This window comes from Rhopalosiphum padi, chromosome 2, assembly GCF_020882245.1.
Source record: "Rhopalosiphum padi isolate XX-2018 chromosome 2, ASM2088224v1, whole genome shotgun sequence".
In the NCBI taxonomy this organism is placed as follows: domain Eukaryota; kingdom Metazoa; phylum Arthropoda; class Insecta; order Hemiptera; family Aphididae; genus Rhopalosiphum; species Rhopalosiphum padi.
Window position 1 is genome coordinate 10,561,097 of NC_083598.1, and position 17,687 is coordinate 10,578,783.

General features: G+C 32.4%; 1 protein-coding gene across 2 annotated transcripts in view; it reads left to right on the plus strand.

The window, feature by feature from the left end:
* The window catches only part of LOC132923091 (ABC transporter G family member 20), a 44,604-nt gene that overhangs the window by 15,428 nt on the left and 11,489 nt on the right, over positions 1-17,687 (plus strand). The window contains exons 1-3 of one of the 2 annotated variants that reach the window (XM_060986899.1): positions 5,276-5,618; positions 13,000-13,305; positions 15,448-15,607. In XM_060986899.1, coding sequence (XP_060842882.1) covers positions 13,037-13,305; positions 15,448-15,607 — 429 coding nt within the window. In that variant the 5' untranslated portion in view covers positions 5,276-5,618; positions 13,000-13,036. Of the gene's footprint in view, positions 1-5,275; positions 5,619-12,999; positions 13,306-15,447; positions 15,608-17,687 lie in introns of those variants that run through there. The other variant, XM_060986898.1, reaches the window with a different exon arrangement.

Genomic DNA, 17,687 nt, shown 5'->3' on the forward strand with positions numbered 1-17,687 from the left:
AATGTCGTTTTTCGAACGGCCACGACCGTCGTCGTCTCGTGTCGATCGGTCTTCGGGCCACACGAAAACTATATATAAATATATATTATCATCATCGTCGTCGTCGTCGTAGAATGTGATTTGAAATGCTACACGCGCACACTCACGCCGGCATCACGTACACACAGGATTACAAAGTGGCGATTGCAAACTGCGGAAAAATCGATAGCGATATTATTGATATCAATATATTAAAAGCTGACTGCGATATATAGTGAATTAAAATATTATGGTGGCCTAACACTGCGCAGTGGGAGAACGCGGTAATTGCGGTATAGTCTTGGTCTCGGTCGTCGTTGACGTCATCGCGAATATAGTGGCATTATGATGATAGTGTTGTACATAATATATTATCACGATAAAACATAGTTATGGCGGTGGCGTTATATTTATAGTTTGGAATGGACGAAGTAAAAAATTACCTTAAATCATATAAAATATAATATTCAGTTGTATATCGCTTTCGTCGAAACGCTATTATACGTGTCACCTCCGTAGATTAGGTTAGGACTGTAACAAATCATCATTTCAACACCAGATTTACCTCAAGTTTTCCATTGGAGTACAGCAAGTTACAGCAACTGGACGACTCAACTTAAAATATAAACATCATTGTCAGAAAAACTCCACATTTGATTGGACCGCCGAATACGACCGGGTATGACTCGGAATAAATTCTACATAATCACATGATATTAAAGTTATTACAACTGTAAGTACCTACTCGGTACACACTCCAATGTACGTATCACTTATAAAAATCACTGTTGCCGCCGCTTTTCTGAACTCTGGATCTCTGATCGATGAGCTGCAGTTTTGAATATAATTAATCGGATCTGTTCGTTATTGACATTGTAAATTACTTACGTGCTTGATGTCGTGGTTTCTTAAGTTATTTATAATTTGTTTACTTACATTGGTAATTAATAATATTTATATTTAAATAAAAAATTCACCAATAAATTAATTTATATTGTATATGGAGCTGATACCATTATGCTGATAATGATAAATAATGCAACGGTTCTCGTGGAATTATCTATGGCGTTTAACGAACAATATACGGAATTGGTAAAATTCGTCTACTCCCCGTTAAAGTAGCGAAGTATTATTGGGTTTCACGATGATAATTCAGTACCTAGCAACCACGTTGAAAATGTCGGCTTACCGTGAATAGCTGTTAAATTCATCGCCATTAGCAATTCACGGACCAGTAATCGCGCACGGGGATGTGCGAAAACTGATTAATTATTATCGAGTGTAATAATATAGAGGTATAACGAATTAAGTTCCAACCAAATGGTTTAAACATCCGTTTGACATGATATTTATAAGGATCCGGTCTACCTGGGGTTCTCTAAATATTAACAATATTATGACGAACCCAGATCGCTCGTCACTTTTATATCATACAACAGCCAACATAAAAATTATAATTTACGACCATGTACATAATATATTTATTTAAACGTAATGTCACCGCAGTAAATTATTATATAGTATCGACGGTGGTTCATACGTGTGTATGCATGAGTACGTGCATACAAGTGTGCGTGTGTATGTGCTTATGTCTTATACAACAATATTTCTGGTTGTAGTTGTCCACTACAAACGTTTAAAAGTGAAAACTATTGAATGGTATTTAGACGAAACAAATATTGCGCAATCCAATATTATTTATTTTTGTAATAATTAATTATATTACGTTTTATGTAACACTACGGTAACGTACGCTGTCGTCGCGGTGCATACAACCCGACCTACTAGGTTCTATTATGTGCTGCAGTAGGTATGGAACTTATTTTACTCAACGCTTGTAGAAATAGATGAACGCTAAAATATTTCCAAGCCTGCAACGAGAACGATGATAATCGGATAATCGCAGTTCGTCACCGGCTTGCATCTATTTATGCGTTTTGAGTTTCCATCTAGTTATAAAATATGCATTATTAATTGACTGTGCCGCAAACTCTCTTCGCGTCGCCAATATCTTTGTACCGAACTTTAACGCCGTTTCAATCGATTTACAGGTGAGGAAACGAAATTCCAAACGTACCTGCCTGTCTGCACACTAAATAATATAATTTCGTCATGCTACACGTGTATACACACACTGTACATTATAACGTCATTATATACGCGCAAACGCATAGAATATAATTTGCTTATAATAAGAGATTATTATAATATTCTTTTGTTGAAGCCTATAATATTAAAGTATCAGCGGATAATATCAGTATAAATGCTAGTATATTATTATAACAACGACATTTATAGTGAAAACCATGTAGTTATTCTAAATATTTTGTTCTTTAATTATTTGCGTGTGCGTACCAATAGAAACTGTCCATCTCAAAATAAAACAATGTCAGTACTTATAATTATTTACGTTTGCTTGATGGCATAAACTATTATATACATAGGTATAGTATTTCTTCTCGTCTTACATAAACATTAGAGTAGTTCGCTCATTTAATGTCCATTATAAGTTACAATATTATATTGTTACAATAACAGTTAATAATTTAACCATATACTATATATAGTATATATACATAAAACATGTGTTTTACTTAATTACCCTATTTCTTAAATAAATTTCCGTATTCAGTATTTAGCGAGTTCATCGAGTTGTTGCACACAGCACTTAATGTAGATCAGTCGCTTTTACACTTTGTAGCAGCGTAATTTGTTATATACATTATTGCATCGTTCTTAAATGGTTTATTGACTTTTTAAGTTTTAGAAATGCATGTACAATGTGTATTACCTATATACAAGCAAGTTAATTAATTGAGCAACTTTCATCATTAACCAACTTTAACGACAAATTATGATTTTGATTTTATTTTCTCATCTTATTAGTATTTATGTTCAACAATAAGTCAAAAACTAAACAGCTAAAATTTTAAAACCTAACCTTCATTATAGAACGGTGAAATTATAAATGTTACCTACTTGTTATACTACTTATGTTATAAAATATCTATATTATACATAGGTAATAAATGGCATAATTTGGGAATTAAGTACTTATTTTTAAAAATATTTTGTGGTTTTCATTTGAATTTTACTTTAAACTTATTTATAGGTACCTACAACCTATCGATACATTTCAGCTGAAAATATTAAATCATATTTAAAAAAAAAAAATCATAGAATATAATGAAAATTGCACAATGTATAATATATTTGATGTACAAATGAATTGATCATATCATAAGCTCATTTGTCAGCAACCGAAACATAATTTTGCAAGGTTGTTATTATTTTTTTTTTATCGACAAATTTTAATCTTTGCACAATGAAATTATATAAAAACTTTATTCTAACAAAATCCGACAATTTGTCGGTAAAAATATTTTTTTTTGTAAAATTATTGTGCAATGCGGGAATCACACTATTTTATAATTAATAAGTAGTTTTTTATATTTTAAAATATAATTATAATTTTTTTTAATTAGGTAATCTTAATATTATTAAGTATAAAAATAACCTTTTCGTTTAGTTTATATTTGTATTTAAATCATATGGTTAAAACGATTTACCATAAATGGCATAAATACAAATATAATTATATTATAATTAAAATAATATGTATTTCATAATAAAAACGTTGAAATAATTATTTTGTAATCTCTTCACGCTATTTGTGTTTAATAATAATAAAAAAAATAAATTCTCATATAATAATTATTATTTTGAAACATAATATACATAAAAATAAATAATAACATTTTATGTCTTTAATGATGACTAATAGTAATATAATACAGCATAAGGATTTGTTATTTTATTTATATTTTTATCATTACCAAATTTCAATGATTTTATCATCATATTTTTATTTAGCGAACAATAATAAATTCTTTATATGAATTAACAAATCCATTTGAACAATTATTAGTTAAGTATATTGGAGTTTTATTCAATATCAGTGAAAATAATAGTTTTTAGTAATTTCTAGTAGTTGTTAACGGTGTCTTTATTAATACTATGTCAACGTATGTCATTTTTGATTTAAATTTGTAAATTAAAACAAAAACTAGTTATTTATAAATATTTGATTTACAAAACATATTTTAAATTAGCTTATAATGGTTAAAATATACTTTCGTGAAATTTACTCTATTCATTATAATGTATGTTTCATTTCGAGTCACTTATTTTATATACTAAATTATAATCAATAAAAAATGGAATATGCTATACAGTAATATTTTGAATTTATAACACAATAATTTTAATTGATCTATTAATTTGTTTTTACTAAAAAAAACTGATATTAATACATACCAAATTTTTATCGATATGAATTTTAAAAGATTGAATTAATACACCTAGTTAAAATAATCAAAATCCTTCTTACATTTGTACATTTTATGCAATTGAACGGTGGATAGTTAATAGTTATAAATTAATACATATTTGTAATTACATTATCTTGTATACAAATGGTTCTACGCGATTTCCACTGTCATAGTAACAAATATTTTTAAATTTTCTTATTTTAAGCTATCGATGAAAAATGAAAAAAACCATTACAGTCAATGTATAAATATATTTAAATGGGAAGAGGTTATTCTTTGTTTTCTGGAAATTATTGATTTACGATTATAGTCGTTCCCTTTTACCGTAAAATGATTTAATAATTCAATATTATAAAAATACTGATTTTAAACTTCAACATAACGATAAGTTTAATTAATTTAAAGTTCTATATCATATTTATGATGCAAAACATTTTTTTAAATAGTTTTTTAGGAGTTATCGTAGATTGGGCAGTGCGTGTATGAGGTCCAAACAATACCGGCATGAGAAATATCGTATAGTTTTGTTTATCCCAATCAATAATTACATAGGTATTTTAATCAAAATCGATAAACTATATAGTTGTTTATACATATAGTCGACTAGTAGGTGTAGTACATCATCATTATTATGTATTGAAGACTCAAAGACATGCAATATTAATAAATTACATTACGGGTCGTGTATATAGCAGGTAGGTAGACACCGTGTTATTATGTAGACTTGGGCGCTTCTTCGTGTTGTTAACGTGTACGTACACACATGATATGATATGGACGGGGGGTCACACACGATAGTGGAAAAACACATAGACAACTGTGTTATATTATTCGTCGCTCGGACGAAGAAAGGAAAAAAAAAATGGTGGGGTCCATCGAGGAAGGCATTGTGGTCGATGGCACTGTCGTTCTTTCCTAACCACCACAGTAGTTACCTATTGTCGTCGGCCGCGGTCCGTCCCCGGTACGTTCACTTCGTGTTTTTTTTTAATTTTATATTTTATATTCGTTTAGTTTATATTTTTTTTTCGTTGATCGTTTTCGTGCATTCTGTTTTTATTTTTTTTTCGTCGTCTAATAATTATTATTGTCCGTACGGTACAATAAAATATTTCCAGATAAAATCACGTACGTGCGTTTTAAATGAAAAATGTGCGTCCAGTGTTTGCCGAATAATTAGTGTCTCCAAATCATATCATCATACGTACTGCATACTCTACACCGCGAACATTTTCTGCGGTGACTGGACCGTGCACCATCGTTGTCAAAGTTTGTATTTTATTTCTACCAGACCCTCCCCTCTCATAAAAGATTATTTATAATTCGTAATCTCGTGCCAATCGAGTATTGTGCCGCATAAAAAATATTCCTGTGCGCGATATCGATCTATATATAATATTAATAATTGACATTATTTCATAATCGTTGACCAATTTAATAATTATAATATAATGTAATATTGTATCATATAGTAATAATTAGTCGCGATTATTGGTGCACGCGGTGTATACGGCATTGCAAACTACGATTCGTATTAGGTTTTAATTATTTTTCTGGTCGAACGACAACTGTCAATACGCGACTCCGTGGTGCGAGTCAGTACGCCAAATATTATTGTTATCATTACGCGGGAATTGCACTCGCAAAAACCTCGCTCGCTCGTCAATCCGATGGTACTATACGTATCGTTATTTATCGAGTTGGCGTAAAATATAACAACAACTTTAGTAGAAATCGGTCGTCGGCGGGCGAAAAATGCGATTGGTCTGATGATGACGCGCGTGCGGGGTTTTTCTCCGCCAAAGACGTCATCGTCGGGCGGGTTAAAACCGATAAACCGGTTACGCCGTCGCGCGTCGTCCGCGGGTGTGCGCGTGATTTCGAGACCAGACGCGCGTTTTCCGGTAATTGTGACGACGGTCGACGATAGTCATCATAATCATAGTATTGCAATTTGCAGTACCTACCACACGATACTATATTATTATCATTGTAGAAATATTGAAATAATAATAACAGCGTAACATTGTATATGCGTATCGTATTTACACGGCATTCGACCGGCGTACGCACGCAGCAGGCGTAGAGGTGTACCTACCCATTACACACAACACTGTCGGTAAATTTATAATGTCGCACGTCATGTGTTTCCGATCGGATCCGTCTTGGCAATTTTTCTTTTCCCAAACCGAATGAAAAAAATTAATTTATACGCTCACTACGCAGCGCGCTGCTGCCGTTCCGCATAGTAATCGCAAGCCATTCCGAAACAAGGTCGTCGTCAGTCGAGTCAGGTTGTGTTGTGTACGAAATATTATCGTAAAGTTACAAAACCGTGGTCGGATAAATATGCGCGAGCGCGTGTGTGTATACCTATATATATAATAATATATTACAGGTATATGTATTTTGCCGTTTATTATACGATTATTGTATTATATTTGCACGGGTAATTTTTGATTGGCCGACGCGAACCCGAGATTATAGTATGCCCGCGGGGCCAGACCGAGAGACGACCACGAAATGGTCGGGGCCGCGATGACGATATAATAATATACGAATTTTTATTGTTTAATAGTATAATATATACTTAAGTATTAAGCCTCGCTAGTTCGCAATATAATATTTTACTTGGTTTTTGTTTATATGCGGTATTTTTAGGGTGCGATAACAATATTTTACGAATCTGAACCCTTCGCAAAAATATACGAGTGCAAGCTTATGAATGTTGTAGAAAAAATAATTCTAAAATATTGTTTCATAATGAATAAATTAGTTTTAAAAAAAATTTCAAATAATTTTCAGGAATATGTATAAATACATGCGATAAAGAAAATCGGGGATATTGACTAAAATATGTGGAAATATATCTTTACAAATACATTTTGATCATCATTAAGCAGTGTAGTGTATATGTACTTTTTTCTATGAGCTAGTAAATATGTGTAAATCGGAACCAGCCTCTGTTTGCTGAGTCCACAATTGACGAATGAGTAAATTAACTGCGGGTCCAATAAACGGCAAAAATACTGTATCTTGTAACAAATTGTCTGACAAGTAGGATACAAAGTTAACAAAAGGAAAATCGGATTGATAAAAATTGGGAATGTGATGCGAACATTAAAATTCATAATTTTGTCGTAAATCTACTTATATATTTTGCACGGTTTTTGACCGTCTCGGCTTGCGATGACAACGAAACGTTTAGTACTTATAATATAGTCTCGTAGGTACCTACTTGGGTACATTACACGTGTTTCACTGCGCGTAGAATAATAATTGATATATTTATGGAATTTTTCGGATACCTGTTGCAATAACCTGCTTCTGTGTGTCATTAGATAACCGGCTATACGGAATAGATATTATATAGGTATGTATTATATACATTTTAATCATACCACCACTTGCATGCGACGTGCGGTCAGCAATTTTTTTTCTTATGCTGTTAAAACACACGATTTACAAAACAACCCATTCTTAATAGTTTACGCGCCAGTGTGGCTGCTATTATTTCAACTTTATTCTTACACCTTTAACCTGCAGCAGACTACTGTTTAGACTCGTGTTGCCAATGTTATTGTAATATTGTATGCCATTGCATTATTACAATCGATTTGTGGCAAATTTTTATTTTCGTTAATGAATGTTGATTCTTGATATTGCTTTTTTTGTTCGTAATGTCATCATATTATTAGCCCATGAATCGATTCATGCGATAAATACGTTTCGCTATTGGATATTTCCATTTTTATAATATAAACATTTAAAGTTTTCTGCTTAAGTTTACGTACAGTTTACCGTTTTCGTATAAAATCTTTTTTGAGGAGTAATATATCAATACTGTAAGCCTCTATATATAGTATATACGTTTCATAAATTTCAAAAACAAAAAAGTTTTATTCGATAAGAAAAAAAATAACTCCTCACATCGTAGTCTTTTATTAAATATAGCATTGTGTCAGACCGTCATTGTGCTATTTCATACATTTTCTCCGACATAATCTCGCGTGGAATAATTTGGAAAAAGCAAATACATGTGTATGCGTTTCGGTGACTAATTAAAACTGTGGCTGTTGGCGGGGGTTCAATGAATACAAACAAGTTTTAATAACAAAATATGTTTCGTAAACTGTACATATTGTCAAGGTTGAATAGCTCTATAAAGGGCATGTCACATGAATGAAGACGACGTTTTTCGCGCATGTAAACAATGAAAAATGGCACAAATACTATTATTGGATATAGGTTACTGTCGTGCGGATAATATTCCAATGATCGGTTATTGTAATCTAATTATTACAATCGATCGCTCTTATAACGAGGTGTATCCACAACCTACTTTGGTTATTAGCACCCTAATTATTTGTAGATATGTTATTACTTATAAATTATAATATTACCATTGTAATTTTGTAGTCTACTTTGTTGAAATATTCGTAGAAACTATTGCAAAAGATTCTCACATAATATACACACATAAAATGTGTAATACTACTAACATTGAAATTCCACGCTCGGTTTCAGAAACGTTAATAAAGATATAAGAAGGACGTGTGAGGAGCTCCATTATCCATTGTCTTAATAATAATATACACAATATAACGTTTCATATTTAATATACTAATGTCGCATCATTATGTTTAACTATCATATTTAATTTTTTTTCCAACGACGAAATTGATAACTAAAAACGTCAGTGACCGTGCATCACATATAGCTATATATATTTAAGTCTATTGAATAATATTATTTATCAAGCATATTGTCATATTTTAAACGACCCTGTATACCGATTAATAATACAAATAATAATAATCTTAAATGGAGTAATTTTCACGGATACCTATTATTGTTGTATATCACGGCGCTATTAGAAAACCCAAATTTCAGTTCAGTGTAAAATGACCGGAGCACATCGCCGGAGTTGTCATTTTCGGACCGTTGAAGTTTGGCGAGGTCAAGGAAACGCGTACCTATATAAGCCGTACAACGATAATCATAATAATATTATGTGCTATTGCGAAACGACGTTGAGGTCGTTCCCGGAACGTCCCGACACGTATCGTTTGATGCGGCGAAAACTCGCTTACGCATAACGGCCATATGCCCATATGACAATAATATTGCATTATTTTTATTATGTTGTCCTCACGAGTACTTGTACGAGAAAAAAATAAAACATGATATATACTATAATCGTATTTTCTCTCTTTTTTTATTGCGGGATTTTATGGGTTTCAGATAGTTTAGGTCGGTAAGACTGAACGACTATATATTACCACGGGATAGTATATAACAGGAGCCAGGAGGAGAGTTGTAGCGATGAGTGGGTAGGAGAACGGCACAAAGTCAACGCGAACGATTTCGCTACGAGCGGGCGCTGACGCACGCACGCAAAGCCGCAGGGCATAATATTCCCGTTGCGAGACGCTCGCTCGTCGTTTCCGGATCGGTCGTTTACATTCACTTTGGATTAGGTAACCCGCGTAATCGGTGTGGCCCACAATCTACAACTGTATGATAATGCTGTATTATACACCCAGACCATATCGATGTGTAAAATATATGCGGACATAGGCGTGACCAGTGAATACGGTGCAGGTTGCAGCGGAGGCTACACACGCTATCCCTGTATTATTTAAAGCACCGTAAAAAAAAAACAAATTATATGTATAATACTATGCTGCAAACAATTTTTAACCAACATTTTTGTTTCATATAATTACCTATGATTATAAAGTTTTTTTTTACATTAATAATTTATTTTTTACCGACAAAGCATCGTTTAATATTTTTCTCTAAAGTTACTTGTAGTTTGTATGACAAATCGCATCAATAAGCCAATGGTTAAAAGGTGTATCTTTAATAGTAAGAAAAGACTGAACAATATAGTTTTATCATACATATTATCATGCATGAATTCACTATATCTGTGTTTTAACGAGATTGAGTAATAGTAATAATAATAATAATAATAATAATAATAATAATAATAATAAAACGTCTGTGTAACTGTGTATGTGAGTAAAAGCACATAATTTACCAAAAATACGTTTTAGGATTATCGTCACCGACTTTCAATAATTAATGATTCTATTTAAAAAAGATAAATTGCTAATTATTATATTATATGAATGTACGCCCACTATCCATAAAAATTCGACGTATGAAATTACCCCCTACCAATTCTATCAACCACAATGGTGACAAATATTGAGCTAATGGAAATATTTTGATGCTGGACATTAAATAATATACAGTCATGCGGATATCACGCCTACGTATATCTCGAATTCGAGACGATGTTACTTTGTTTTCGTTTGATTAATGTTTTATGAAAACAAAATCAAAACTTTTCATATATTATAATATTATATATGTAACAGGTCTGATACAAATATAATTTGATAAACCATATTATATTACATTTTGGGAATATACAATATTACTAATGCTAACTCGACAACGTCTAGTCAGTCTCGTGTTCAGGGCTGAAAAATATATTCGCATTCCGACCGCGAATTCTCAAAATGTAAGGTCAACGCAATCATCATTTTCAAGGTGTACAACTGCTGCTATATGTATCTATTTGCGCTTCGCAGATCGGTCGCTGACGACGGGTTAACGTAATGATGTATAAGTACTATTATGTCAAAACGCGTTGACCAAATGTATAACAAACATGTCGCATGACATTCCGAAAACCATACGACTTAATATAGTCGTGTATTATAGAAAATCATTTATTTGTTCGTCGGGCCCCGTTAATTACCATATTATTGAGAGAGAAAAAACAACATCCCGAACGTGATAGGTCGTGAATATTGCCGAATTAGTATTTACATATAATAATATGTAGGTACACTCACGATGAATATTAAAACGTCGTACAGCGCCTCACTAGGAAATAGATTTGTCAACAGATGTAAGGAAACGATAACATAGACACTTCTGTTTAAGTGTGTGGTTGAGATGTCAGACTATGCGTTTTTTTTATCAAGGTAATACTTAAGGAAGTTTTTTTTAAATCGAGTGACTGACCAATCGACCTTTTAGCAGTCTTAGCTATACTAACCGAAACATCCATGGATTCATTTGTGTTTTGATTTTCCGATACACGTAAATGTAAGTCTTAAATAAAAATTATTTTGATACGATTAGTGGCCGATTGTGATTTCAACGAAAATTCCACGGTAATTGCATACGTGTACCTATCGTACACTGTTGTTTATTTCAAACATTGCATTGGAAGCGGAATCTCCTTGAACGCTAACAAGACGCGCATAAAATATATTATATCGATTAACACTCGTTAAATACATTCGGAAAACGTCGTGTAGGTATACTAGAAAAAATAAAAATAATAATAAAACACAATAGGTAGCGAATGCATGTTTTTCATAATATACAGTCACGAATAATAATGATATAACGGCGAACAAGACTAAACATATAATGCCGATTGCTGAACTCTTTGTGTAAGTATAGGTCAATATCGAACGAGTTATAGACTGTCTGTATAGTAAACCGACTTCGTAGGTATTTTCAATATAATATACGTCTGAACATCTATTTCTGGTATACTATTTAATACCTTTGGACCAACGGGCATTTATTGTTTTCACGCGAAAACGATTAATAAGATATTATGTTTATTGATTATCTATCTATGTAAATTCCACTTCTTAAACTAAAACATCGATATCATATAAATATAGGGCGTAACTCCTTTAGAGTTAGTTTCAGCATAGATCTAACGTCGCCACTCACCTCTAAATATAGGTTTATAGGTTTAATTCTAGGCAAAAACTTTTCGCTTTATTAATTAAATCAATTCAAAGTTTAATTTTAAATGTTATAATAAATTATATGATATCAAAATAGTATTTAAATTAACTTATATCTTCAAAAACATGTCAGATTCAAGTGAAAAAGTGGTGGTTGGCGCGTTAATACATTAAGTAAGTACGGGCTCACTAAAGGATCGATAATAACGCCACACAGTAAAACTTATTCGTGACGAGAAAACTGTTTTTTTTATGTATAATATACAATCGTTAATAGTATATGATATTATAAAAATATTAATAAACTATCACGGCGCAATCGTGTAAATGAGCTGTGACGGAGCTGTATGCATTGCAAACTATTAAATTATATATTTGGTGCGTATTATAGGAAACAAACGTTTATTGTAATACGATAACAGTTTATTTATTTAACTTAATCTTTACTCAATCAGTAAACTTAATCAATGATTACACCTATTCATAACAAGTGTACCTATAAGAATCGATAATTATTGTTAACGTACGATTGTCTTGCATTTAATACGTATAATATTAATGTGTAAGGAAGTTGTTTCTCGCGTGTGGTCGATCGAAGTATAATATTATAATGATATCTACTCGGATACGATTAAGTGGTACAAATTAAAGAAAAACATGCACATTTTTAAACCTGGTGGTAGTGCCTATGGCTACACGTACTTATAGACGTCAGACAAATGTCGTTATTACACCACTCCATATTATGTAGTACACCCTTATGGTCCCATCCCCATATGCTTTATTGTATTAAACTCTGTTTGGAGAACAAAAACAATAATATAAATCTAATTTTTTGGTTTATTTATTTTTTCCAACAGAGAAGGAAACGAAGAATCCGGCGGTGGTAAGGCGACGATGACGTCCGGCGTAGGCAATTCTCCGGACGTGGTGGCCATGGAGCCCCGGAACAGCAACGGTAGCGTCAGCGTGGGAATAGTGGACGGCGGCGGTGGAATCGTCAACCCTGCGTTTCAGCCACCTTCATTGCTCAGCCAACAGAGCACCGTATGGACGCGCCGCCAGCAGGCCGTTTGCGTTCGACACGCGTTCAAGCACTACGGTTCTGCGAGCAAGCCAAACCACGTGCTAAGCAACCTTAACATGACGGTTGCTAAAGGCACAATGTTAGTATAAATGATATAGTATTTTTAATTTGTATACTTTTATTTTGTGTCTTTATTGCTTATAGTAGAATAGCGAGACAAACCTTTCCCTCTCTCTCTCTCTCTTTCTCTATCTCAGTTAGTGCCCACAAAAAAAGGAAATCATCTGGATACTTCGATAATTTCTGAGCATTTTTTTTTCGAAGAGTTCAAAGTTTCGATGGGTTTTTCCAATATTAGGCACACTGTATTATATTATTATTACTATATAAACTAACGACGGGTCCTGTAACTATTCTATTTCTGTTAGGAGTTTTCATTATATATATTCCTATAATATCAGTGCATGCCATTAAGATATTAGGTCGGTACACTTTCCGTTTCCTCTTAATAATCATTATGCTAAGTGATTCAGTTGTATGGGAGCGACCACATTTTAGCCGAGCTTCATTACACTTTTTCAGAGAGCACCAACAATGAAATTATATTGTTACTTCATAAATAAGAAGTAATAAATATTAGTTTTTTTCTATTATCATCATACGTATCTACTATCGTCCGACATCAATGCGTCACAGAATAATGTTTTCTTTTGAACGTGTTTTGTCAAAAAAAAAAAAAAAACTATGTCAAAACGCGGAAGCTGTGCGGTGTCATTCTAAAAGCTTTTCTCACAGGCACTGTATACACCATACATTAGTCGAGTGATTCGCACCGGTTTCAAGTATGATATACCGACTACGCACCACTTGAATACACCGCTGTAATATCGTTTTGAGTGGATTCCTCGCGCGTGTAGAAGCTATGTAGTCTTCAACAACGTTAGGAAGCTGTCGAACCAACACATGTGTATAATAGTATTTTTTTTTTCTTACTCTCTCGTCCGTCGATTAGGTCACGCAATTTAAACGTCAGTTTCTTTCAGGATGAAACTGCAAATAAAACAGATTAAGCAGGTACATAGTAATATGTTAGTAAAATAAGTGCACACTGCATACCACGTATGGTTTTCAACACGTAGGTTCATGAATATTGTTTCCTAAACGATTGTAGAGTAGTGTTTGCGAACTACAGACAAACAATAATTATAAGTTTAAAACCGTCGACGTCAAAGCGCGTATATTTTTTTTATGCTAGCATGCACTTCTAATACATATATTACCTATAATATACTAATATCATGTAAAGACGCATTATCCTTGGTACGACCTCCGGACGCAACCGGTTTGTGTGGGTTACACCGACCCGGCAATCTTCCGTAGGTTATACGCATACATTATAGGCATAATAATAATAATAATAATATCGTATATTTGATCACAGAGATAACGAGGCGAAGCGTGGCGGTAGTGACTATGGCGGTATTCGACGTTTGCAAATCATATTTTTCGATGACCGGCGTAGGTCATCGAAAACAAAATTTCATAATAATAATTTTTAGTGTCCCAAGGGTATAAGAGATCGCGTTACGATTATCTCACAATGTGACTAATATATTATTCGGTCATACGTGATATAATTTCGATGATCAGTGATTTCGCATCGTTATTATTTTTAATAGTCTAAATAATGTATATGTCTATGCGTGCTAGTAGTGTATGCCCCCGGCGTTGATTTAATAAATTTTTTTAATTTGTCCTCACAACTCTTGTTGAAACACAGACTTATCAATTCTATATAATTTACAGAATCGCTTTTTTTTTTTTTTGTAGAAAGAACTTTTATAATAAATAGCATAATATCGTGAATATATTGGTTTTAACGATAATATCGAATAATTACTATTATTCGCCATGCATGTTGTTTACAACACTTTGATACATTTTACTAAATTATAAAAATTTAAATTTATAATAATGATTTATAAAAAAACAATATTCCAGACTTTTCAAACTTTTAATTTGATAAAACCTGAAAATTTGTACTCTTTGTCAAACTTTTTCATCGAATTTTCAATTTTAATTGATAAAAAATGTATTTTCTGTACCTAGCAGATATATTTATTTTTTTCGTAAATTTACCCCAAAAAATATTTATCTTCACTAGGAATAGCTATCGCAATTTATTTTCTGAGAAGGACGTTTCTGATTTTTGACGTTTTTTGTGTTTTTTTAAGGTTTAGAAATTTTGATATATTTCTAATAAACCTTAAACAAATTACAGATATGGACTGCTGGGAGCTAGTGGTTGCGGAAAAACCACATTGCTCAGCTGTATTGTTGGTCGGCGGCGACTAAACACAGGACAAATCTTTGTACTCGGAGGAAAGCCCGGAACTAAAGGAAGTGGAGTTCCCGGAAAACGCGTTGGATACATGCCTCAGGTAAATAATGTTTATTAAAATGTTATTCTTTTCACAAGTAAAAAGCCAACAAGTAAAAAATAAAATATTAATAACGATAAAAAAAGAAAAATTAGAATTATTTATGACGCTAACAGTGTACATAGATGATACAATCAAATTTTTTAAATGTTTTCAAAAAAAAATTATTTATACTTAGAATTTTTAGGACTTTTCATACTTTAAGTAATTCAATACTTAATATACTTCGCTGGAAGTAATTTACAAATTTATCGTTATAACGGTTAATACTGGTACCATGGGTCTAAAACGAAACTGGGATATTTTTAATATGTTTAGGCTTAAAATATTTACAAATCTCACTGCACTTAAACATAATGTTTAAAACCAGTTGCCATAAAACCGGAAAAACGTGATGCGTTGCAATTTATTGTTTTAAAGTCAGATTAGGAATGGAAGCAAACTAAATGGGCAATAACTAACGAATATCAGGTCATATAATATTATATATTATTACATTAAATACAGAAAAAGCGGTTGGATCTCTTTTCTACATTTAGTTCATAGGATTCCTGGTTGGAAAAACCAAAATCCATTATTATTATTATTGTTATTAGACGACGAGTGCATGTGACTTTTGACGTAGTATAATATATTGTATATATATTGTATACAGTATGTTCCGTCTTTTATGTTGCATTAATTATCTCAGTCTTATGACTTCAGACAAAAATACTGTTTTTTTATGATATTTAAAGGTACTAATAAAGCGCATATTTTGTAAAAATGTCACATACAATTCTAGACACTTAAAAATCGGTTTATTTTCAAATTTCAAATAGGTAGTTATAATTTAATCAATTGTACGTTTAACAACACGGTCATTAAAATTAATTAAAAAAATTAATCTATCTATATCTGATATTTAAATAATGGATTCTGTTTAAAAAATAACCCATGTGATTTTCGTACATATGCATTGGAAGAGTTAAATATGTGAAACTTAAATACTATTTTGCTATAACAGCAAATCATATTTTAAAATTTTTCTAATATCGACGAGCTGAGATATTTAGTAGTACTAAATGAGATGGGACATACTATACCTAATATATAATATTATTATCACGATATAATTCATGAGTGTGGTCTTTGCTTGCATTTGACCTCTAGCGAGAGCGGTGGTGACTGTAGAGTGTATGTTATTGTACGATCGACTAACACAAGCCCAGCCGAACTAGTAAACGTAAGCGTCGTGTACACGCCAAACGGTCCTTGGGTTTTGGCAAAAGTCTGTCGAAACTCGAAACGTCGTTTATACGTGTCCGTATCATGCGTCGTCGCTGTCGCCGATAGAGCAAGGCTAGCCGACGCAGATAAATCGTTGATCGGTCGGTCAAAGCTTTTCAAGGCGTAAAGACGCGTTCACGCAAACGCGCGCTAACTTCAGTTTTTTTTGCTCATTTAATTTAATTTAATATTTTTTTTTTTTGAGGACGCCTCCAAGGCTGAGCGTTACTCTGCATTTGATATATTATTATATCAATATTAAATCATATTTAGTATCTCGTGCCTACGACACAATATTGTCGAGTAGTTTTTTCCCCCTTTGACTTTCGCCGCAAGCTATCAATTGTCTGGTAAATGTGCGGAATACGAAAAAAACATATCCACGATACAAATAACTGCAGTTAATACCAACATATACGTTTATTATTACAATAAAAAATATAATATATAATGTTATATCTTTTCTATTATACTATCTGTAATGGTTGCTAAAACCGCGGGACGCATCGATCCGAGTCGTGTGCAACACTTGCACATTCCTACATAATAATATAATATAACCCCGTTGCACGGGAGTCAACATAATACGATAATAATAATATGCCGAAAATGAAACTAGGCAACTTACTAGCGCTGATTAGCATTCCGTTTACTGTAAATAGCGATTTCTTAACGTTTACTATTTCATAAAATACAATAATAAGACGAACAAAAAACCAAACAAGAAAAATATGTTTGTATAAATATGTAACTTGCAGTTATAATTTAATTAAAAGTTTTGTAAACTAAGCACATTTTATTCCTATGCAGA